The sequence below is a fragment of the Pelodiscus sinensis genome, chromosome 1 (genome assembly GCF_052426305.1).
Source record: "Pelodiscus sinensis isolate ZL-2025 chromosome 1, ASM5242630v1, whole genome shotgun sequence".
Taxonomy (NCBI): Eukaryota; Metazoa; Chordata; order Testudines; family Trionychidae; genus Pelodiscus; species Pelodiscus sinensis.
The window spans coordinates 152768580-152794210 of record NC_143052.1 but is presented as its reverse complement, the minus strand read 5'-3'; the positions used below and the strand labels follow the sequence as shown (position 1 = coordinate 152794210).

The window sequence follows — 25631 nt, the reverse complement described above, 5'->3', positions numbered from 1 at the left end:
TGTTTGTGAGGGAAGGCAGGTGGGGATGGGAGAGGAGGAGGGGCTTGCCAGGGGGCGGGCAAGGAGCGGCACCTGCAGGGCTAGTGGATGGCAGCAGCGGCTCGAGGAAGGGAAAGTACCAGGCACTGCTGGTGGTTCGCTTCCTAGGGCAGGGAGCGGCCGAGGGCAGTGGGGCGGAGGAGGAAGCAGGCACAGGTGGCTGCTGTGCGGAGGCGAGGCGGAGCGCTGGGCTGTCACGGTGACCCTCGGGGGAAAGCTCCGGGCAGAGGGAGGCGGCGCCATGGCCCGGAGCTGGCGGTGGCTGCAGGGGCTGATCCTCACTTGGCTCCCCATAGGTGAGTGGGGGGGGAGGCTGCAACCGGGTCTGGCTCAGCGGGCGCCGCGCAGGGAGTCTTTGCACAGGGGCTGCGCCCCGTCCACCCGCCTCCTGCCACTCAGGGCCCGGGGAGGCGGCTTGTCAGCTGAGCAGAGTCTCTGATTTCCTGCTCTTCCCAGCTGCCCCGGCTTGGACTCTTGCTGCCGGGGAGATGGGGGGTGTCTCCTCCTGGGGCCCCCGCTGGGTGCGGTGCGTGCAGCCCCCCCTGGAGGAGGGACATCTGGGCTCTTCCCCCTCCAAGCAGGGCACCCACAGAGGTAGGGGGGAGGAAGATGCAGGAGCTCTGCGGTTAGCCTGGGTGCTGTGCCATCCGCCTGCCCCCTGCAAGAAGGCAGCAGCCTTCTCCCTAGAGCCCCGCGGGACGGGGGCTGATCCTTCCCGGGAGAAGAGGCGAGTGGAGCTGGGCTGCTTTGCAGCCTCCTTTGGGGTTTCACAATGGGTTACAGCTCTATGGGGGGCAGAGATGCTCTCCCTCAGGAAAAGAGCCTTCAAGAGACGGGGGTCAGCTCTGGAGAAATCTCTCCCAGCCTTCCCCTGTTGCTGGTGGATTGCTGGACGGGCTGGTCAGTCACTGGATGACTCAAAGGTGGCCTCATCTACTCATGATCTTAACAAAGCCGGTATTGAGAGGGGGTCAATGTGGAGAGCAAAATCCAAGCGTTGTGTGGGTCATTGATTGGCTTGACTCCAGGAGACACTGCTACATGATGCTCCAGCTAAAATGTTCATATACTGGTCACAGGTCAGACCCCAATAAAATGCGTTGCTTGCAGTGGTTCAGCCTGGATGGGACAAGAGATGGATTCCCACCATCAGCTTTGTATCTGAGAGGAACAAGCTGTTTCCTGACCAGCCAAACAGTTGCTGTTTGGAGGTGGGGGCGCCATAGGAGTAGCAACCATTCCTATAAGAATTCCAAGACTTTGTTGAGCAGTGGCAAACGGAGGGCAGCTTTTCCTCCTTAGAGGGTGTGGTTCATCTAAGGACTTCCCCCTGCTAGCATCACCCCTACTTCATCTGTGCTAATCCTGAACCAGTTGACTTTCCTCCAAGTACTGCCTTCATTGTAATGTTGAGGCACCAAGGTAATGGTTCTGTCTGCTACTGAGGAGAAAGCAGTGGGTGGCTCCTTGGTCTTGAGCATCTTGTGGTCTCCTTGACAGCTCAACAAAGGTCAAACATAGCTACCACTGCTCAGGGAGGTGGAGTAACTGTGCTGATGAGATAGCACTCTCCCCTCAGCATAGAGGCTATGTCTACTTTGGCAAGATTTTGTGCAAATACTTTTAACGCAAGAGTTTTTGTGTTAAAGTATTTGCGCAAGAGAGCGTCTATACTGGCATGTGCTTTTGCGCAAAAGCATCTGTGCTAGTGTAGACGCTCTCTTGCTAAGAAAGCTCTGATGGCCATTTTAGCCATCAGGCTTTCTTGCACAAGAAATTCATGTTGCCTGTCTCTTGCGCAAGAACACTTGATTCCTGAGCGGGAGCAGGAGCATCATAGTTCTTGCGCAAGAAGCACTGATTTCACAAATTAAAACATCAGTGTTCTTGCACAAGAACTCCCCGCCAGTTTAGACAGGCAGCGTGTTTTTGCACAAAATTATGCCAATGTAGACACAGCCAGAGTGTCTACGCTGGCAGAGCTGCAGTGGTGCAGCTGTGTTGGTACAGCTGAGCAGTTATAGCAATTCTAATGTAGACTAGCCCATCAACCCATGGTAGTGCAGGTGAACTAGTAGTATTCTGTGGTTAACTGCTGAAGCCAAGCAGTACTTCCAAAAGTATTGGTATGGACATTTGGCTTGGGTATGTGGCTGTGAGGAGACGGCTCAACCAGTGCTATCATTGCTGTCTCCTTGCCATATCCAGGTCTGAAGCCTGTCTGGGACTGGTATAGAATTTGCATAGAGGTCAGATGCTGCTAGAAGTGTTGTGGCATTAATTTCCCAATAACTTTAGCAAGGATGAAAAGTGAGAGACAAAGAGTTAGCCTACATGTTCATTTGATCCCAACAATGGCTTCTTGAGAGTGATCTAAACTATCATGTGTTTTAGGGTAACAGTTTCCCTTCATAGAAGTAGATACTGGGTCAGAAGCAGGACCAAGTATTCTTCATATGATTTTACTAGTCATCCAGGGCAGTGCCATTTCACGAATGAGTATGAGATCTGAGACTTCAGTAACTAAAAATCTAGCAAGTGTTCCATCTGGTGCTCTTCTCCAGGCAGAGAAGGGAGATAGGAATTCCAGTACCCTGCTCACTGGCCTATCAAGTCAAGAGATTATTTATCTAACTCTGCAACTGACTGGTTGCGTAACCTTGGGTGAATCAGTTAGCCTAATGTTTCAGAAGTCAAGAGCATCTGCAAGTCCTGCCTGTTTCCATGGGAATTTCTTGCATCTTTGAAAACCAGGCTATTTACCTTTGTGCTTCAGTCTCCCCCTCTGTAAAATGGAAGTTACAAAGATGAATCGTTAAGAGACTTAAAGATAAAAAGCACTATATGGATTCTAGGTATTAGTGTCCTATAGGCAGGAATTAAATGTTAGAAATAGTTAAAGGGAGTGGTATGCTGTGTTGCTTTGATTTGAAGCTTAAAGAGATACTGTATGTCCCTGAACCTTTTGAGGGTCTAATCAGCTCAAGATTTTGTCAGGTGTAGCAGTGAGTTTACTGCCAAAAAGACTGGGGAGCTGGGTGTGCAGTGAGAACGCTGGCAATATGGGATTATGGAGGAGCTCTTCAAAAAAGAAGTTAGATGCCATTTTACAATGACCTTCTGCTGGAGTAGGACAGTTGCCTTTGAAAATCTCCCTAAACCCATTTCATCCCAGCCTTGCCATATCCTGTGCTGTGTGGGCTACTCCCACCTTCAGCAGTGTTTGTGTGGGGTTATCTAAAGGTGCTGGAGATATCTTTGTTATTATTATTAACAACAAACACACTCTTTTGTGTTATCTTATTTACCCTCGATAAGGGAAATGCTGAAGTGTGACTGAGCTAATGTGCTATTTATTGAAACCTTTACAAATGTACTCAGTAGATAAAGTTGTTTTGGGGTGTAAAATGCCACAGACTGGCAAGGATTAGCTATTTGGATTAATGAGATGTGGAAAGTCAAAATATTAAAAAGAAGTGATGTGAATTGTTCTGAACTGACAAATGGGCTGCCTTTATTAACTTTCCTGTTACAGTGGTATATGGAAGTGTTATCCTTTTATATCAATTTGATGCCCCATAGGATTGTGGCAAATAGCTTGGAATGGTTAAAAATGATGTTTACATTTTTAGACCTACAGATGCTATGCTCATTAGGATAATAAGTTTAAGGCCATGTCTATACAATAAAACTAAGTCAATCTAGTTTAAGTTGTCATAGCAACAACAGTGATTACACCTCTGATACATGTCAACACGTTGCTCCTTGTGTCTGTGGTGTGCATCCTTACCAGCTTGCATTGATTGTACTGTCAGAGTGGCGGCATTGTGGGACAGTTCCTGAAAGCCAGTAAAACAGTTTCTACTCTGACTCTGCATTGACCTAAGAACATTGACTTTGACTCTACATCTCTTGTGGAGATGGAGTTAAGTCAGCATAGTGGGGCAGTTATGTTGGTGGGAGCCAGATTTAAGTAGATCAGGGCTACTCAACTTTGGAAACCCCAGGGGGCCACAATGATACTCACAGCACATACCGAGGGCCGTAACTTAAGTGCGGTTGCATATATGTACAAATATACGCAACTAGCTTCTTTCACACTGGTGGGCATGAATACAAAGCACTTCCCACAGTGCCCCGGCACCTCCTCCCTGGGAGCTAGAAACATGGACACCCTGTACCTGTCTGTTCCAGCCAGCCCATCAGCTTGCATTTTTCAATGCTCACCCCACCTGGGAGACGCCTCGCCATTGTGGAACATGTTCCCAGCAGAGGCCATGTTCAAAAGATCCTACATATGGGCTGTGTGTTGAGTACCACACAAGCCCAAACCGCACCGCGGGCTACAAACAAATGGGTTGCAGGCCGCATGAGGTACACGGGCCACATGTTGAATAGCTCTGGTGTAGATTTAGTGTAGTGTTCGTGAAGGGCTAGAGCGAAAGTTTGCTTCAGAAGGGCAAGGTGGCAGTGTTACTATTGCCAAATGGCAGCTTTTCTGTGACCTCCATTCCCACTGGCTGGTACCTCTTGTGTTCTCTCCTGCAGGTTCTCTCTCCCTGCTGGTGATAGTGCAAGATATTGAGCGATACACCACCTTATTTGCTTCTGTGATCCTCAAGTGTGACTACAGCACTTCAGCGCAGCTGCAGGATGTTGTAGTGACATGGCGCTTCAAATCCTTCTGCAAGGACCCCATCTTCGATTACTACTCTGCCTGTAAGTGCTGTGCTCCTTCACCCTGGGATCCTTCTACGGTGTGGAGAAAGGAGGGAGACTCACCAGGGGGAGGCTGAGCTTTTTGACCCTCTGCTGCCTACAAATCAAACAGGAGCGTGGCATTTCCTGCAGGCTCTGAGCTCGGGGCAATTTATGGCAGGGACTGAAAGCTTGAAGATTCCGCTTCCACAGATGTTCTGGCCAATGATAGGCATTGTGAATGTCACTGCTGTGCGTGGAACTCAGAGCTCTGCCTTTGTGGGGTTAGAAACAGAGGCCCTGTGGGTAGTGACAGTGAACTGCAAACAGGCTTTATAAATGAGATCTCCTGCCTCCAAAGATGGGGTCAGGAATGAAGGCCAGTGTGGTTATAGCTGGCCAGCAGTGACCAGGCATTATCATTTAAGAGGTTCTGAGGAAATGAAGCAAATGCCTAATTTTGGGAGAGATGAGCCATAGCATACTAGTGTCTGGTGATGGTCTCACTTGAGCAGGTATCTTGTGCATGGCCCTTTGGACTGACCCTTAGGGACACTCAGGACAGCGAGCCTTCAACATCTACCCTCCTTTTCCTCCACTCTACATCTACACTGGCAGCTTCTTGCGCAAGAACTTTTTGCGGAAGAGTTCTTGTGCAAAAAGTCTTCCACAAGTGCACGTCTACATTGGCATGTGCTTTTGCGCAAGAGCGTCTATGGCAGTATGGACGCTCTCTTGCACAAGAAAGCTCTGATGGCCATTTTAGCTATAGGGGTTTCTTGCGCAATAAATTCATGTTGCCTGGCTACCCTGACCTCTTGCGCAAGAGCTCTTGCACAAGAGGGCTTATTCCTCGTGGGGAGAGGAATAACTCTTCTGGAAGAAGCCCTGTTTTCCGACGCTAGACTGTAAATTTACTTGCACAAGAACGCGTGTGCAGTGTAGACATCCGGCAAGTTTTTGCGAAAGAACAGCTGTTCTTGCGCAAGAAGCCTCCAGTGTAGACGTAGCCCATGTGATTAAGCCCCAACAAATAAACCCTTATAAAGAGGGATAAGGCTGGTGACTGGCTGTAAAAATGATTTACCTCTCTTCCATATTGTCTTCTTAAGTCTTACCTCCCCACTTACCCGGAGGTTGAGGATTATGATGATGATGGCTTGCTCTGGTGAATCAATCATCTGCTCCAATAACTCCTCTGGATTCCCTGTCCATTTCCAGATTCTATATTCCATTAGTGCCTATAGCATGCTAGGCCCTGTCCTCCTACACAGTCTCTTCCTCATTTACATGAACAGCAACATGCAAAAAGTAGAGGGAGAGGGGACTATCTATACAAGTCTATTAAACACCTCAAAACTCTTTAAGAAACTTTTTTTTTTTTTAATGATGGAGATTTGTTTTGCTTGGCCAATGGATTGCATGTCTTTGGTTACCTCATGATTCCACTACGCACTGAGAATTCAGCAGCTACAGAGGAGAAGGCTCTTGCTCCTGCAGTGGTGAAGATGCTGGGAGGGGCAGAAAGGTGGCCAGCTCACAAAGTCCCACTTCCTCACTGATTTTTCCATCTCCATTCACTTTCTAACTCTGTAGAAGATTTTGTCCTCCCTGTTTTGCTGTTCACTTTGTATTGAAGACTCAGCACAAAGTAAAGTGTGCATACTCATATGTTCACTCACATGCAGGTGTAAGGGATTTGCCAGTAAGGGACTCTCTGTCCTTTTTGTGGTGATAGCATTTGAGGTTTCAGATCAGTGATTGACTCAAATCTTTGTTGCTATCTAAGTTGTGTTTAATGGCTTATTTGTAGCCTACCAGGCTGGGTTAGCGCTTGGCCAGGACCCATCCAATGACTGTAATGACAACCAGCGGGAAGTGCGCATCGTCATTCAGAGACGTGGACAGAACGAGCCTGTGCTAGGGATAGATTACAGGCAACGCAAGATCACCATCCAGAATCGTAAGTGACCACTGGGGAGGAGAGAGGGCATGAATCAAATAGCCATCCAACATTCTGCTGCCCTCGCTTCACAACCTGTGAACCTCGTCAACTCTATCTATGACTTACAGACACTGTGAATGAAGCCTGCAGCCTGATTCTGGGTAAATGTCACCACTGGATAATGTTTATTTGCAGCTCCACAAGCTAAAGCTGATATAAGGGCACTTGGACATACTGCTGTCCTACAAGCTGAGCATAGGAGGTAGGAAGGAATTTTGCACCGTGTGGGGCAAGTGACCGGGTGCATTATATGGAGTTCACTTTCCTCTGAAACATGGTAGTAGTTATAGCTGGACTTGGGCTACTAGACTTGATTAAATGGTGTGGTACAGTCAGGCAGCGGGGTACCAAACTTAATGCATCAGGATTTGATCTGATGTGGATAGGAGGTGTGATATTAGATTCAGTCTGATATGAGAAATCTAGGGATATTTTTCTTATTGTGCAAGGAAGTGCTCTGATGTGGCTGACTGTTGTTCCTCTAGGAAAATAATAGGATGATTCTTTGATAGGAGGAGAAAAAGGAGTGAAAGATTATTAAATGAGAGCTTGGAAAGAGAGAAGAATGGACAGTGTAAAGGTTTAATCATATTTTTGCAGCAGACATGGTGATGTTGTGTACCATTTGTAAGCAAGGCTACCCTCTAGTGGGTAAGGCCACAAAAGGGATAAGGGACTTGCTGAAGCAATTGCCTTCCTTTTTTAACTTTTGAAATCAAGTTACACACATTAGCTTTTACAATTTGCAGATGAAGGCCATGTTTCTAGGTCCCCAACAGACACGGGTGCAGCTGCGGCCCTTGTCTGTGGTCTGTAGTGCAGGAATTTGTCACACTAGGGTCTGAGAGCAGTGCCAGTGCTAGAGTCCCCTGTGCTCACTGCACGTTTTTCCTCCCTAGGGGCAGACCTTGTAATCAACGAGGTGATGTGGTGGGACCACGGAGTGTACTACTGTGCTGTTGAGGCTCCAGGAGACACTGCAGGTGACCCAGACAAAGAAGTTAAGCTGGTTGTTCTGCGTAAGTGCCAGTGCTCTGGTTTTTTTCCACCTATCTACAGATCTCTCCTGCCATTCTCTTTCCTCTCTCACCTGGAATGCCTCAAGGAGCTGCACGCAGCAGCATATGGTCAGGGTTTGTCTTAATTCTTCTCTCCTTCTCCCCTTTAGATTGGCTCACGGTGATCTTCATCATTCTTGGCGGTCTCCTTCTCTTCATACTTATCGGGGTGTGCTGGTGCCAGTGCTGCCCCCAACACTGCTGCTGCCATGTCCGCTGTGCCTGCTGCCCAACCCGCTGCTGCTGCAACGAGGAAGGTGAGGCCCAAAGGGGCATGTAAATCCCATACGCTCTGGCTTTCACAGATACGGAACATGTCTCACTGTATGGAGGAAGCAGGGCTTTTTAGTAGCAAGCTAGCCTGTGACATTTCTCTGACTGGTGTTGCCCTCAGAACAACATTTCTAAGATGGGAGTCTAGAAAACATGGTTACCAGCGTGTGTCACCCCTCCTTCTTTTTCCCCAATCCAAAGTTAGCAACTTTCACCCCCATGTCTCTCTCCTCCCCTCCACCATTTTCCTCATGGCTAGCTCAGTGTTATTTCTTCCCTATCCCACTGCAGTTCTTCTACTCCATCCACTGAGGTAGGCTGTGACTGCCTTGTCCCAGGAATCAAAATACAGACCCTGCCCTCCCACCAAGCTCTTTGTAGCTCTGTCAACAAACTTTTCCTTAAAAGTGTGGGTCTGCTCTGGAAATTAACTTTGCAAAAGCAACAGTTCACAGCTGGGGCCAGATTACCCCCTCTCTGGGTCTTAGGCAAACAGATACATTTGGTCCAGAGCAGAAGGGAGGCCCTGGGCAGGACACATTGTGTGTTTGGAAAGTAACCTCTTGTGGTGTTTTATGGGAGGTCAAACCCATCCTACAGCCGTGGCTCTTGTCCCACAGTATCCATGCAATGGGCATTGAGCCTGGCATATAAGGTTGTAGCACCACTTAAGTTTGGCCTGGCTTGGGCTGTGGGGGATGGCCAGGGATGCTGGAACTCTTTCTATGGGAGGGTGCCGAGAGCCATTGAACCAAACTATAAACTCTGTGTAGAATGGAAAGCACTTCAAGCCAGGGGTGTGTGTCAGAATGCCTACTTCCAACACCCATGTGGAGATCAACTTCTTTGGTTGTGCCTCTTCTTTCTCTGATTCCTTGATAGTAATTTGTGGTCTCCTCCAGTCCTCCCCATTCTTCTGCACTTTTTCCTCTACTGCATGCAGGGATTGGTGTGTGTAGAAACCCTCCAAGCAATTCTTCCTTTCCTACTGCTTTTCAGGGGTCCTTCCAGCTGTTGCTCTGCTCCATTGCTCCCTAACTCAATTCCTTGTAGTCTTTTAATGTCTGAGCATCTAGAAAGCTACTAGTCTCCTCCCAAAACAAACAGATGTGGATGCTAGAGTATAAGTGTGACGTAGTGGGGGTACTTGCTGGGCTGTGGTGACCTCTGCTGTCTGGAGCAAGACCCAGCAGGGAAAACCTCATTATGCAAAGGTGACTCAAAAAACATGTCTGACCTGCGGCCCCCCATGGGGAGAAACAAAGGGAGGTGGAATGCTGCCCTGGCTGTGGGCAGGGCTGGAAGAGGGGAGGTTAGTTCCTGGCTGGAAGGCAGGGAAGAAGGAGCTGGGGAGGGGTGCTGGGACTCCCCTATCTCAAGGGGGGCACTGAGGCCTCTTAGCCCCAGTTCCTGTAACCAGATTACATCTGTGCTGCGCTGTGCTGGAGGAACAATAAACAACCTCCATTCTACTGGCTGGTGAAGTCTGTTCATGCCATTTCGGGGTGCAGGAGATGGGAAAATCCCGACACGTCATCACAATAAGTTCCTGGAATAAAATGATATTATGGGGAGGGGGTTGGGAGAAAACCTGGGACTGTCCCAGTACACCCAGAACAACTCTTCAGACACAATTCCTTGCACATATGGAATCTTTGTTCGCTTAGGCCGCTAGAGGGCGACCCACCCCATCTGAAGCAAGAAAAGCTGGGGATAATGTCCAAGTAATGGTTATAGACCTAGGGTTTGAGTCACTTTTCGGGTATGCCTACAGTGCACACCAATGGCAGAGATGCATAGAGTACCTATATGTAAGCTGGGGAATGATCCCGCTATTGTGGGGAACTTTCCTGGCTTCTATACACCCCGGTGAAATGAACCAGCGAAAGGATCTGAGTCCCCGCTCCCACTTCCTTTACCCCACGGCTCCCTGATCCTGAGGGCTCCCCCTCCACTCTCCGGAGTAGCAGAGCCCTTGAAACCCCAACAAGGCAGGGCCCAGGTTTCCTGGGGCTTAATCCCGGACCTTGTAGTCACTAGGGGCAGGAGTTAGGGTGTCCCCACTCCGAGGTGCTCTCTTTACACTGCAGGCCTTCTTGGCCCAGTGTTCACTTCATAAGGTTCAAAGCAAATACAATTTATTAAACAACAACTTATTAAAGAGGAAAGAATAAGACAAAATGAGAATGGTTAAATGAGAACACACAGCCCTGCTCTGTAGCACAGGGACATCAAAACAGCAGTCTGCAGGGTGTAAGGACAGTCCACAGTCTCTTTCTTAGAGGCCCTGGATATGCTGCAGGGGGGGCTACAGGCTGGACACGCTAGCCCTGGTAGTGACCACACAGTCTCAAGCTCGAAGTAGCCAGACCCCTCTCCCAGTCCAGAGCCTTTCCCCACACTTTGCTGGTCCCAGGTGCTCACCACATCCAGCTGCAGGCTGTGCTGCTTGGCCAGTTCCAGCTCCTTGTGTTGCTTCTCTGTTCCTTTTGGCTCTGAGCACTGCCAGTCTGCTGCTCAACACAGGCTCTGCACTCCCTGTGCTGTGTATGCCTGGCTCTGCTGCTGCAAAAACTGCCCCTCAGCACAGCTTGCACTCCTCTTAGCAGTGTCTCAGCTCTCTGTTCCTTTTGCAGGACTCCTTCATACAGCTTGCACTGCTCTTTTCAGCTCTCTGTCTTTTGCAGGACCTCTTCTGCACACAGCTTGTTCTGCTCTTTCAGCTCCCTGTTTGCTCAGAGAGAGCCAGAACAATCCCCACTTACAACCTGTCAGTCAGGCTGAGCTGGAGTGTTGACTGCTTTCCATTGTCTCTGGGGTCTGTCAGTCTCATGAACCCTTCCCCTTCTGAAGCTGATAAACCAAAAAACTCCCACAGAGTTTTAGTAAGGGGTAACAGTCCCCTTACATATAGCTATCTGCATGCCACAGTGTAAAACAGGCTGTGTGCACACTGTTGTGTGTAGCTATGTGTGTCTGTGAAAGGTTGTGGCAGAGGGGAGGCAATGGGGAACTGCTAGAGCCTTTCCCCACTGCCTCTTCACTGCCACAGCCTTTCCCTGTGGTGGGAAAAGGCTTCAGCCGTGGAACACTGCACTGCTAAAAGTCCCAGTTTAGACAGGAGAGGCACTACTTGGGCATATAGCGAGTGTTAGGTGCAGAGCTGCAGGCTTCAGGCATGTCTTTCTCTGCTCATCAAAGCAGTACCTTACACATTACAATGCTGTTTATACTCATGCTAGGGGGACATGCGCCATATATACCCTAATCACCACTGTACACAGTATGCAGTGCAGACATACTAAAATCAAAGGTTCAGTAAGGGTAACCGAACCAGATGAGTTTATCATGGTTTGGGATTTGCATTCTGTATATTGGGGTGGGAAACCTTTTTTGGGTTAGGGGCCACTGACCCACAGAAAAATCAGTCGGGGGTCGCACACAAGGGAGAAACAATCCCTTCCTCCCCCCCCTCCAAAAAAACCACACCCCTACTAATGTGGCCCCTGACAGATGGAGAGAGACAATCCCCACATTCCCCTCACACAACCAAGCCTAGTGAGGGCACAAACTATTAGATTTTGCGTGCTCCAGCCCTGCAGTGGGTGGGACCAGGACCAGATCCTGGCAAACTGGGGGCCACATCTGGCCCCTAGGCCTGAGGTTCCCCACCCCTATGAATTTGGCCCAATGGGTCAAATTCATCCCGTGTGTACACAGGTATCAGTCCCGTGAAAAGCTCTGCGTGTTACTCCCTCCTATCAGCAGCTTTTCCTGCTAGGAGCCCCTGCTGCTCCAGTGTCTGGAAATAAGGCATTCGGCAGGTGTGCAGAACAAGTGCAATCAGTCCAAGAAACAAGGAGTCCTGTGGTACCTTAAAGACTAGCAGATTTATTTGGACATAATCTTTCATGGGTAAAAATCCACTTTGTCAGGTGCGTGGAGTCTCCGTTATTTGATTAATATCAGTAACACACCGAATGCTGCACAAAATGTGAAATGAAGCTGGTCCCTGCCCTAGAGAGCTTACTCTGCCCTATAGAAGACACAATCTGTTGTGTGTGCACTCACTTCATATGGGTGTCCCTAGAAGAAGTGAGTCTTCCGGAGGAACTTGAATGGGAAGTGTTGGCAAATAGATATGGGAGGAGCATGCCACATCTAGGGGCAGGAAGAAGAGGGGGAAGGTAAAAAGGATTTTGAGACGTAGTAGAGAGTTGGAGCAGGAGGGGGAATGCAGTGAGAGGAAAGATCAGTGGACCAGACCGGAGTTAAGTTTGTTGCAGTTTGATGGTGAGAACAAGAAGTCCAAACTGGGGAGGGGAGAAATTCTACATTTGGGATGACATGGTCAAATTGGTGAGCAAAGAAGATAATTTTAGCAGCTATCCTGTGAATTGATTTTAAGGATACAATAGAGGTGTTGGGGGACAGCCAGAGAGAAGGAGGTTGAAGTAATCCAGACAGGAGCTGGAGAGAGCATGGCAGAGCACCTTAGCTCTGAGGACAACAGAAGGGATGGCTTTTGAGATACCTTGTAGAAGATGAAACAGCAAGATTTGGACAGTCTGCATGGATGGGGCAAAAGAGAGCAAAGGGTCTATTGGGACTCCCCACCACCATACCAGCTGCAGTTCTGGTCAAAAAGAAGGTTGGAAGTGTTGTCAGCAATAATGGACAATGGAGGAGCTAGAGAGGGATTAAGAGGAAGAAGGAAGTAGAGTGCCTCTGTCACTGTGTTCAAATCTCCATCTTAAACTGCTTCATAGCTCTGCCCCTAGTGGAAAGCAGGTAGACTTTTTACATTTAAAGGTGTAGTATATAACAGAACGATACCTCACAATGGAGCTCTTCACACAGCTGTCTAAGATGGTTGCACAACCTAGCAGAATTCCTGTGTTTCCATTTCTACATTTGCCCTACACCTCTTCTTCTTTCTTTCCTGGGTCATACTCATTATCCTGGCATGCCCCTGGCTCTGTTTTAGCTTTGCCCCAAGGCTGATCTCCTGTAACTCTGTATTGCTCAATGCTGCATGCTGCCATGTATCAAGCAAAATTTGTATCCAGAGCAATGGGTTGGCAATGCCTGAGCAGAGATGCTGTAAATGTGTCTCTTCTTGCCTAGCCCTGGAACGACATCGGTTCATGAAGCAGGCACGGAACCTTATGCCTTGGATGACACACCACCCATTCTACATGGGAGGTGACAGGAACTCCCAACACTCTTCTTACCACCTAAACCCACTGCTGCAAAAAGGTGAGCCCTTGAGAATCCATGCAGGGAAGAGTAAGGCCAACACTTGAGTCTGGTAACTCCCTGGAGTCTAGTTGGCTCTGGTCACTCAGCCAGAGTATTGATGAGCTGTTCCTACCATGACTCTGCTATATTGTGCCCTGGCCAGGGGTAAGAATGGATCCAGCCTTTCTGCCCTGGAGAGGGCACTACAGGGGTTATGTTGTTCCTAATCAGCTCCTTATTACTTATTCAAAACTGATACAAAACAAGTAGAAGGCAATTAATTTATGTTGCTACCAGTCTGTATAAATAACAGGAAAAATGATCCTTGATATAGCTATTCTATCTAACAAACAAACAAGAGGGGATTCATGTTGAACTTAATTCTACCCAGTTATTGGTTCTTTATATCCATTTCCAGGTCATCACCTCCTGTTTCACTCCTCAAAAAAGCAGTCAAAGTTGTATATAAGTATCAATAACTTAAGGAAAAGACTATTGAAGTTGTTCAGAAATGAAGTGCAGCAAAAGAGGAAAGGATTGCTTATAGGAAAACTCTAAAAAGCAAACACTGGAAAATAGAGAAATACAGCATGATGCTTTCCCTTTAACTCCACCCTTGTTTGCTATTAGCCCAAAACAAGTTTTGTATTACTGTCCTGACAACCATATAGCTGCAGACCATGCAGCTTCAGATTTAGCTCTTGTTTATTTCAGGACATATTCTGAACTGCATATATGTGAAAACTTAAATGTGTTGAGAAGTATGAAAATACACAAATTTGTAGTATTCTAAACAACCTTAACTCTGCCCCTGCCATTAATTTGCTACTCTTTATGCTTATCTTTATAGTACTTGTATTCTTGCCTAGTATTAAGGTTACAAATATGAATCAGCTCCAGTTTCACAAAGCTTTGTATGTGAATTTACATTTGGCTTTTGACAAAATTGGCAGGGAAATGAATTTGGTGTCCCAGCCATGCAAAACAATTTGTTCTTTTTCAAGCAGATACTTTTTCAAGTTAAAAGAATGCCTCTTGAACTGGCATTCCTGGTTTGCTGGATGACCCTGTGACCTATCGCCTCTAAGTTTTCCAGAACAATCCAGCCCATTTCTAGCTTGGCTTCAGTCCTTGCTGTATGTAGTGTGAGACTCGGGCAGCTTTGCAGGGGCAACTTTAACTATCAGGTGGAGAGGAGAATGTGAATCTGGTAGTTTGGTTGGGCTCCTTTTTGACTCAGTGAGAAAATTGGCTTCCCGGGTCGGGACAGGAATGTCTCCTTACTGCTTCCCCCCGACTGTTGCTCTCTCTTGTCTCCCATTGTTAGATGTCTCTCTGCAAAGTAGCCTCCCACTGGTGCATTCACAGGGCCAGCTACACCCCCAAAACAACGTCCTGGACTATCTGGAGTCTGAGGTCCAAAATCTCAACCCTTCCCAGCCCCTGATACCCTCCCACCACTTTGGGGCCAACCAGCATCCCAGTATGCTCTCCTCCCTGAGCTCAGAGATTGTGGAGCGCAGGGTAATCCAGCTGCCACCCATCACGGAGCTCATCCCATCCTCTCAGAGGAGCAGTAACTTGTCACACCTGCAACGAGCTGGCCACGCTGCAGGGCCCTGGGGATCCGCAACAGAGGATGAGAGGGAGGACTGGAGACGACACCAGCCTGTGGATAGGGATTCTCACTCCAACTTCAATCGGAACTCCAGGGACAGGGGTCGAGACCCGAGGCCGCGGGAGGGCAGCTATGATGGCAGGCACCGGAGTTCCAGGCGGGATGTATCGCCCAGGCAACGGCCGGATCACGGTAGGTATGGGGGCATATCCTACCCTGAGGAGACCAGAGATCGTTCAGACCACCGCTTTGACCCAAGGCAGCTGCCGTTAGAGAGGCAAAAGTATCAACACCCCAACAGAAGGAGCAACCATTCAGAGCAGCGGGGACGTCGGCGTCGCAGCTACTCTCCTCCATCCCGGCGAGGCTCGTGGAGCTCGGCAGAGGAGCACGAACACTTCCAGGGGAACTACAGACAACGCCACCGTCGTTCCCCAGGCTGGCCAGAAGACAAGCCGCCCAGTTACCGCTCACTGGAACTCATCCCAGACAAGGGCTGCAAACGCGGAAGCAGCATGGGCCAGCCCTCGGTAAGTCCAATCCTCATTGCTCTCTCTGGTGGGAATGGTTTAGCCCGTCTCTGTGTGGGGGCGGGGAGGGAAAAGGTATCAAATGCGAGCTGGAGCCGGGTGTATGTCAAGGTGGGAGTTGGGTGTAAAATGTCCCACACAGCTTGGTTGAGGAAGTGCTGAAATCCCCCCTCACGTGCACGTAGCACAGTTATGGTGTACTAGGGCTGGAGGGAAATGAAATTGTTGCCTGAACCCCTGAGAGGTCGCCGCAGAGCACGTTTTTTTATTTTGATTTATTTCAATTGTCATGTTATGTCTGTAAGTCTTTGCTATTTAAGAGAATGAACATTAATAATGTTGTATCCAGTACTAGCCCACTGACCCGGCATTGCTCAAGTCCTTAAGGAGGGGTTCAGGGGAAGGGATGAGGGGGTGCAGGAGTCAGGTCAGGAGCTTTGGGATGTGGGAGATCAGGGAAGGGGGCTGAGAGCTTGGGGGGGTATAGAAATCGGGGTTGGGGTGTGAGGAAGGACTCACAGCAGGGGGTGGGAAGCAGGAGTCAGGGCAGAGGATTGGGGGATATGGGAGGGCTCCCCCAGGGTGGCAGGGACCACACTGCCTGGCCCCTGAGGTCATTCTCCTGGAACCATAGAGCTGGAAGAGACCTCAGAAGGTCATCAAGTCCAGCCCCCTGCTCTAGGCAGGACCAATTCCAACTAAATCAACCCGGCCAGGGCTTTGTCAAGCTGAGACTTAAACACCTCTAGGGATGGAGACTCCACTACTTCCCTAGGTAACCCATTCCAGTGCTTCACCACCCTCCTAGGGAAATAGTTTTTCCTAATATCCAACCTGCACCTCTCCCACCACAACTTGAGACCATTGCTCCTTGTTCTGCCATCTGTCACTACTGAGAACAGCCTTTCCCCATCCTCTTTGAAACATCCCTTCAGGAAATTGAAGGCTGCTATCAAATCCCCCCTCACTCTTCACCTCTGCAGACTAAACAGACCCAGCTCCCTCAGCCTCTCCTCATAGGTCATGTGCTCCAGCCCCCTAATAATTTTGGTTGCCCTTCACTGGACCCTCTCCAAAGCGTCCACATCCTTTTTGTAGTGGGGGGAGGGGCCCAGAACTGGACAATATTCCAGATGTGGCCTCACCAGAGCCAAATAAAGGGGAATAATCACATCTCTGGATCTGCTGGCAATGCTCCTCTTAATGCAATCTGGTATGCCATTAGCCTTCTTGGCTACAAGGGCACACTGTTGACTCATATCCAGCCTCTCATCCACTGTAACCCCCAAGTCCTTTTCTGCAGAACTACTACTTAGCTGGTTGGTCCCCAGCCTGTAACAATGCTTGGGATTCTTCCGTCCCAAGAGCAGGACTCTGCACTTGTCCTTGTTGAACTTCATCAGATATCTTGTGGCCCAATCCTCCAATTTGTCTAAGTCACTATGGACCCTATCTCTGCCCTCAAGCATATCTACCTCTCCCCCTAGCTTAGTGTCATTTGCAAACTTGCTGAGGGTGCAATCCATCCCCTCATCCAGGTCATTAATAAAGATATTGAACAAAACCAGTCCTAGAACTGAACCTTGGGGCACTCCGCTAGAAACTGACCGCCATCCTGACATCGAGCCATTGATCACTACCTGCTGGACCCAGCCTTCTAGCCATCTTTCTATCCATCTTACCGTCCATTTATCCCATCCACATTCCCTTAACTTGCTGGCAAGAATATTGTCAGAAACCGTATCAAAAGCCTTGGGAAAGTCAGTGGATGTGATATACCGGTACCTTGACTTTAGCATGTCCACAGACCCAGTTACCTCATCATAGCAGCTAATCAGATTGGTCAGGCACGACTTGCCCTTTGTGAATCCATGCTGACTATTCCTGATCACTTTCCTCTCTTCCAAGTGCCTCAAAATAGATTCCTTAAGGATCCCTTCCATGATTTTTCCAGGGACTAAGGTAAGACTGACCGGCCTATAGTTCCCTGGATCTTCCTTCTTCCCTTTTTTGAAGATGGGCACTGCATTTGCCTTTTTCCAATCATCTGGGATCTCTCCCGATCTCCACGACTTTTCAAAGATAATGGCCAAAGGCTCCTCAGTGACATTTCCCAACTCCCTCAGTACCCTCGGATGCATTTAGTCCAGACCCATGGATTTGTGTACGTTTAGCTTTTCTAAATAGTTCCTAACCTGTTCTTTACCGACTACGGGCTGTCCATCTTCATCCCATCTTGCGTCACTTAGCACATTAGTCCGGGAGCCGACGTTGTCCGTGAATACAGAGGCAAAGAAAGCATTGAGTACTTCAGCTTTCCCCACATCATCTGTCACTAGGTTACCTCCTTCATCCAGTAGGAGCCCCACACCCTCTCTGTTCACCTTCTTGTTAACATGCCTGTAGAAAACTTTCTTGTTATCCTTCACATCCTTTGCCAGTTGCAATTCCAACTGCGCTTTCACCTTCCTGATAACCCCTCGGCACTCTCGAGCTATATGTTTATACCCCTCTCTGGTCATTTGTCCAAGTTCCCGCTTTTTGTAAGCTTCCTTTTTGTGCTTAAGTTCAGCAAGGATTTCCCCTGTAAGCCAATCCGGTCTCTTACCATGTTTGCTTCTCTTGCTACACGTCAGGATGGTTTTTTCTGCGCCTTCAATAAAGCTTCTTTAAAACACTGCCAGCTGTCCTGGAGTCCTTTCCCCTTCATATTAACATCCCTGGGGATTCTGCCCATCAGGTCTCTGAGGGAGTCAAAATCTGCTTTTCTGAAGTCCAAAGTGTGTATTTTACTACTCTCCTTTCTTCCTTTGGTCAGGATCCTGAAATCTACCATCTCATGATCACTGCTTCCCAGGTTGTCACTCACCTCCACTTCCCCTATTAGTTCCTCCCTGTTTGTGAGCAGAAGGTCAAACTGCGCACGGCCCCTCGTCGGATCCTGCAGCACTTGTACCAAGAAGTTATCCCCAACATTCTCCAAAAACTTCCTGGATTGCCTGTGTACTGCCATATTAGTCTCTCAACAGCTGTCAAGATGATTAAAGTCCCCCATGAGAACCAGGGCCTGCAATCTGGAAGCTTCTCTCAGTTGTCCGAAGAAAGCCTCATCTACCTCATCCACCTGATTCGGTGGCCTGTAGTAGACACCAACCACAACATCAATGCTGTTGTTTGCACCTCTAAACTTAACCGACAGGCTCTCAACAGGTTTTTCTCCCTCTTTATACTGGAGTTCTGAGCAATCATAGTGCTCTCTTACACATAGTGCTGCTCCTCCTCCTTTTCTCCCCTGCCTGTTCTTCCTGAACAGTCTATACCCTTCCATGACAGCGCTCCAGTTATTCTGAAGTATAACTGTCCTTGCTATCAGACTCCTCTCTTTACATGTGATGAGAAACAATTGGATTCCCTTTGTTCTGGCACAGCCAAACCCTGACCTTGCTTTAAGTTATGGTTAGAGGAGGCTGCCTACCAAATGTTGTGGTCTTCGCTCTTACCATGTAGGAGGAGTTCTTCAACAAACAGACTAAAAGACAGACACACAGACCAATGCTCTAAAATATATATAGTAGAAGATGGCCAAAACATTAAGGCTATGTCTACACTTGTGGCTTCTTGCACAAGTATGGCCGTTGTGCAAGAATCCGCAGAGCATCTATGCTGCCCGCCCGCTCTTGCGCAAGGAAATTTACAGTATGGCCTGGTAAGAGAGGGCTTCTTGTGCAAAAGCTACGCTCTTTTTTTAACAGGTGAAAGCCCTCTTGTGCAGGAGATCTTGTGCAAGAGGGCAGTGTGGATGCTTGGCAGGGATTTCTTGAACAAGAAAGCCTTATGGCTAAAATGGGCTTTCTTGCGCAAGACTTCTCCCACACTGCCATGGGAGCTCTTGCACAAAAGCACAGCGCGCACATGGCAGTGTGGATGTTTTCTTGCACAAGAACCCTTGCGCAAGAAGCCGTGAGTGTAGACATAGCCTCAGACTTGAGCATTAGGCACCCAAATCCATATTTAGGTTCCTTACAGTAGTGGCCTGATTCTCAGAAGTGCTGAGCAGTTAGTGCCAATTCAGATGCAGAGACCTGGACAAAGAATTGAACTCACTTTATACTGCACAGAGATTAACCAAGAACAGTGTTTGGAAGTTATCAAGTGGGGGCTGTATTTGAATGGCAGTTTAGGGGCAAAAGGCTTCAGATCCCATTCCCAGTCTGAGTTTTCCAGCCCACTCCCTACATCTCCTGACTTTTTTCGTATACGCTCTGATTTTAGGGAGTGTGGAGAAATAAATTATCTCCTATTCCCTTCGATGCAGGATCTTAACACAGAAGGCTCGTGTTAAAGGGGTCATGTCCCACAGCAATATGATATTTCCTTCCTCTTGTCTCTGAGCTACGAAGATGGGTTTCTTTAAGGGAAACTCAGATCCAGTCATAACCCTCTAACTGGTACAAAGGGTCTTGCTGCTTTGCTACAAAAGGGGTAGGGAGACAGGCTTTCTATGCTCCCGCTCCCTCCCCCCCCCCCCCCCCACACACACACACTGCTGATTCTGTCTTAATTTTCTCCTGCAGGAAAAAGGAAGTTCCCGCAGTGGAAGAAGCATGGTCATTTAGCACATGGCAGAAGGACTGAAACTCTCAATGGTTCTGCTTTGAGGCTCCGTTTTGCCCTCCCTATAGGTGATTTGGGGTGGCTACTTCTGACTGAACAGGAGACCTTCAGCAACTGGATAAAGTAAAACGTAGTGGAGACCAGTGAGGAATCTATGTGTAGGGATCCAGGAGAACAGTGGCTTTATCACATTATCTGAAAACCTTGTATTTCCTTCCTTGCCCTGGAGACTTGGGTTTCAAACAGACGGTGGTGGTTGTTGAAAGTCGTCCCTTTGATAAGAGTACAGTTTCTGGTGGTACTGAGCAAACAGCATTTCCTCCCTCTCTGAATTTGAATGTTGTGCATGTGGTCATAAGATTCAGCACCAAAGGTCAGAATGTTTGCAGTGATTAATAAGTGGTTGTTTACAATACACTATCACACCGGAAAATCTTTACTGCTCTGGGTATTTTTTGAGGAATCTACCCTTTTCCTAACATCTCACATGCACTGCTTTCCTCCTTGGCCTCTGTCCTCCTGTGGTGTGTGTATGGGGGAAACAGGCTCTAGGAGACTATTCTTATCCTCTGCTTTGCTAAGCTGTTCCCTTCCTAACATGACAGTTAGGGAGCTGATCTTTACTCTGAACATTGCATTTTTCCTAAACTTGTTCCTCAACACATCTGTGTTTTGGTTACTATTGGATTAAGTGCCTGCCTGTAAATTATTCGTGAACTGAAAGCAAAGAAAGAAATTCCTTTGGAAACCAATTGCAATAGACAGACAAGCAAGTTCGTTTTTTTTTCTTGCTTGTGTTGCAAGAGAGGAGACAAAAGAATCCTTTTCTCTGGATTTTTTTGATCAGAGGCCTCTTCTTTCTATGGTAAAGCTGCTTTCTAAAGGCACTTTTTGAACTGCTGGATGTAGGGCTCAGCTCTTTGTGTAGAGCTTTGGGAATGGCTTGTATACTGAGTTTTGTAATTCACAACACCTAAAGGTTACTCAAGACCTATTCTTTCTTCATCCAGTCCATTTTTCAGTTGGCATAGGATTGCTGTCTACAGGATTTTTAAAGTGATCACTGGAGTGCCTGGCATTTCTGTCGGAAAACTAGTTTACAGGCATGACTTTTGAAAATGGCCTTTTCTTGCGCATTTGCAGGGCACTCCCTCTGAAATGCATATCAATTAAGGGCTTTTTCTTCCTTCTTGGGGCTGTATGTAAACCAGATAAATGAACTAATGGCTAGCACTGGTGCAAGTATCAATGGAGTGGGGTCGCTACTTAGAGGATATTCTTTGTGGTTGTGAGTTTTCACTTTGCTTACACTTGGGCAGTACTGCAACATTGTGGTAGGAGTGCTTTCTCTGAGTATCCTACCCTACCAGTCCTAGCATGGCCGGAACAGTGGTTGCTAATGGATTTTGAAGGGCTGTTTGGGAAGCAGGAGCCACTGTGGCCAAAGTCAAACTCTTACAATTCCCTGGGAACTAGTGCTCTTTCTTGATTCCTCTCTCAAAATGGCTGCCAAGGTTGAACATCTAGCTCCCTCTTATTGTTCTGTAAGAGGTACTTTCTCCCTCCTGCATTGTCCTGAAAGGGTTGGAGTCCAAGGCCAACAGCTGATGGAACATGTTGTGCTAGCCAAGATGGTGGCTATTCCACAACAGAGATTGAAACAGGGATCATTAGAGCAAAGAGTTTGAGATCAAGAACCTGCCAGTATAACAGGAGACTGCAACAAACTCCTCTCTTCTCTGGCTTGGGCATGGAGGGTGAGGGTGCAACTTGCTGGGCTGAATCACAGATGGCTGACACCTCAAATAGCTAGCTCCATATAGAATTTGAAGATGATGCTCCCAAGCCTGGTGTTGCTTCTGGGTCTGTTCCACAGCCTCACATGTGTGTAACCCAGTGGTGCTCAACCTTTTTTAATTCACGGGAACATTTTTTGAGGGGAAAAAAAAAAAAAGCAACAGGGACATTTTGTTGCAGCCCCTTTAATTTAAAGCGCCAGTACACTCCCCTGCCACTCCCCCCACCACGTGCACATCAGGTGCTGAGCCAGGAAAATAAAATGGTGGCTGGCCCAGCGCTGCGACCCCCCCCCCCCAGAAGACAACCATAAGCCCACAGATTGTACACCGCTTGTGTAACCAAGTTCTTCTTGAGACCTCTGATGGACATAGCAGGGACTGCCCAAGTTTGTTAGAGATGACTTTTCTGTATGTCCACTGTGAGCCACTGCAGCAAGAGCACAAGGATTAGGGCTCCGGCCCCCATACAAAAGAGAAAGATGACGAGACTGTGGAATCTAGGCTGGATCTGTGAAAAGTTTTATTTAAAGATGAGATTTTAATGATGAGGTGGTGGGACTTCTGATGGTTTTAATACATTTTTTTCCTCTGTGTATTGCTGGCTAATGGTTTGTATTGGTTATGAAGAGCTGATGAACAACTAAATTGAAAGAACGGCATTGTTGCCCCTTCTTTTAACATCAGTATCCCTTTCTGAGGGTACATCTACCCTTTAAATCACTATAGACCAGGGGTGTCCAAACTTTTTTCAAAGAGGGCCAGATTTGAAGAAGTGAACATGCGTGAGGGCCGTCCCTGCACACTCAGCCCCAAGGCGGAGGGCCCGCAGGGTCAGAGGCGGGCGGAGAGCGCAGGGCACGCCGGCCTCACGGTGGCCCGGGGATAGGGCGAACCCGCAGCCGAGCGGGGGAGCGGAGCTGCGGACGTGCCCTACAGAGCAGGCTCTAGGACCGCGGAGGCCATGGGCGGCGGCGGCGCGGCCGGAAGCGGTGCGCTGGGCGCGCCAGTTCAAAAGAGCGCCGGGGAGCCAGGAGAGGGGGAGGAAGCGGGGGCCGTATTAAATCGGAACACGGGCCGCAATTGGCCCGCGGGCCGGACTTTGGACATGCCTGCTATAGACAGAGCTTTGCCACTGTCCGCACTGAAGTGCTACACTTACTACAGTGACAGGAGGGGTTTTCCTGTTGGCATAGGTAATTCCACTCCCAAGAGGCAGTGGGGGTAGGTCAACAGAAGCAGTTTTCTGTGGACCTAGCACAGTCTATGCAAGGGATTAAGTCAGCACCCTTTTGTGTCTCGGGGTATAGATTTTTTACATTAGCTCTGTCACTCAGCAGTGCACCTCTGCTGAGCAGAAGCAGATGTCCAGGCAGCAGTGCTGGAACAATTTGTATAGTGGGGGTGCTGAGAGCCATTGAGCCAAACTGTAAACCCTGTATATAATGGGAACCACTTCAAGCCTAGGAGTACCACCACATTCCTAGTTCTGCAAAAGTGACGAGGAGTCCTGTGGCACCTTATAGACTAACTGAATCATAGAATCATAGAATAATAGGACTGGAAGGGACCTCAAGAGGTCATCGAGTCCAGCCCCCCGCCCTCAAGGCAGGACCAAGCTCCGTCTACACCATCCCTGACAGATGTCTATCTAACCTGTTCTTAAATATCTCCAGAGAGGGAGATTCCACCACCTCCCTTGGCAATTTATTCCAATATTTGACCACCCTGACAGTTAGGAATTTTTTCCTAATGTCCAATCTAAACCTCCCCTGCTGCACTTTAAGCCCATTACTCCTTGTCCTGTCCTCAGAAACCAAAAGCGACGAGGAGTCCTGTGGCACCTTATAGACTAACTGAAGTGTAGGAGCATAAGCTTTCGTGGGCAAAGACCCACTTCGTCAGATGCATGCATGACCCATCTGACGAAGTGGGTCTTTGCCCACGAAAGCTTATGATCCTACACTTCAGTTAGTCTATAAGGTGCCACAGGACTCCTCGTCGCTTTTGCAGATTCAGACTAACACGGCTACCCCTCTGATACTTGATTCCTAGTTCTAGCATCTGTGTGTCTGGGGCATAGCAGGTTGACTTCCCAGGGGGAAGAAATCCATAATATGGATCACGGGTGTGTTCAGCGTAATTTGCGTTAGCTGCATCCACCCCACTTCTGAAATGAACTGGTCAAACAAGCAGGACAACTTCTTCCTACTTTGTCAGCCAAGAGCAGGGCCCAGCTCTCCAGGAGCAATTATGCCTCAAGAACTGATTCTAATCAGAGCTCATGACAGACAGTGAACTCCTGCTTTTTGCACATCTCCTTCTTTCCCCCAAAATTGCTTCTACACAAAACCTTGTATAATTCCAGCCGAACACAGCATATCTTCCCAAGAGGCTAAGATTGTTCACATGCTAAGAGCTGGCCTACACTGAAAAAATAACCACACCCCTGAGTGTCACAGTTAAGATGACTGATGATAGAAATGTAGCTGTGATGACCTGACCCTTGCAGTAGTTGGCTAGATCAACAGAATAATTTGGTGGATTTAGTTACTCCTCCTTGCTGATGTGGGTTACCTAGACTTGAGCAATGGGAGAACCCCTTCTATTGCTGAGATGCACTGAAGTGCTACAATGATGCAGCTGTGTTGTGGTAACATATAAGTGTAGGCATAGCCTGTGAGAAAGAACATGAAGGTTATGTGTAAGAGTGATGCCTGCCATAATGGTATGACTGTATTAATTACATAGCCCGGTGCCTTTGGCCTAACACTCAGGAAGTGAGCTCTCTTCTTTCCTTTCCCCACAGCTCTGTAAGAGACTGAAGAAACTATTTGTGAATAGTTTGTGAATTCTACTACCATCTTGTATGGGTCCCTGCTATTCACTTTTTGCTAACATTCACATGAGCTTACTTCTACTTCTGTGAATTTGGGGGAGGGGGGGAAGGTGGACTAATTTCAATCGTGAAAAATTTAATTTTGTGATTAAATCGTGGACAGTAGTAATTTGGATTATCCAGTCAGGCACCAGCAATTGTATTATGTGGTTTAGACAGTGAAACATGCAGCTCAAATGTTAAATGGAGTCGGGGAAAGTCACAGCGTGCAGTTTGTTTGCACAAAAGTTTCAAATAATGACAGAGGAAGCAAATTCCTAAGTCAATGAACTTGTGTATAGATGGTAAACTGGATAACTTTGTTTTCTAGTTGCTGATTCAGTTTCTAGTCACTGTGGATTTGTTGCACAGTTAAAGGGATATCCCTTGTATACAAGAAGCAATTTCCTGTATCAACAGAGATGAAGTGGGTGCAAAGTAATTCTTCTATGAGACACTTTTTGGTGGGTAATGAATATGGAACCCTCCAATTTCAAGCTCTCCTGGCCTGCAGGGCAAACAGAGACTGATCCTGACAGCTGCCTTGCTATAGATCTGTGAGTGGAATAAAATCTTCCATTCTTGATGAACAAGAATGGACCCGTATGCCTGGCCATTTTATGCATTTACAGAGCTCCTATCATGGCATTAGGTAGGGCACCATTCCAGGAATGGAGGGTGAGGGGCTGCTTTTTGTGTAATCTCTGATTTGTATGGACAATTGTGTAGAATGTTGGCAATCACACAACCTATAACAGAGAGTGCCAAAAGGTCCAGGAACAATCTTTGAGCTTGTCTTCACTACAGTTAACATGAGCTCTCACTCACCACAAGTGAGAGTGGCCACACAGCAAAGTAACCTTCAAGCAGCATGCAAAGTA

The 25631-nt window shown here is 48.0% G+C and overlaps 1 protein-coding gene across 1 annotated transcript; it reads left to right on the top strand.

The window, feature by feature from the left end:
• On the top strand, window positions 1–23704 carry ILDR1 (immunoglobulin like domain containing receptor 1). The gene is made up of 8 exons (XM_075906624.2): window positions 1–335; window positions 4588–4758; window positions 6551–6700; window positions 7642–7761; window positions 7911–8057; window positions 13201–13332; window positions 14642–15462; window positions 20037–23704. The coding sequence occupies exons 1-8, from the start codon at window positions 26–28 to the stop codon at window positions 20076–20078; spliced, it is 1893 nt and encodes a 630-aa protein (XP_075762739.1). The 5' UTR covers window positions 1–25; the 3' UTR covers window positions 20079–23704.
• The last annotated feature ends 1927 nt before the right edge of the window (window positions 23705–25631 follow it).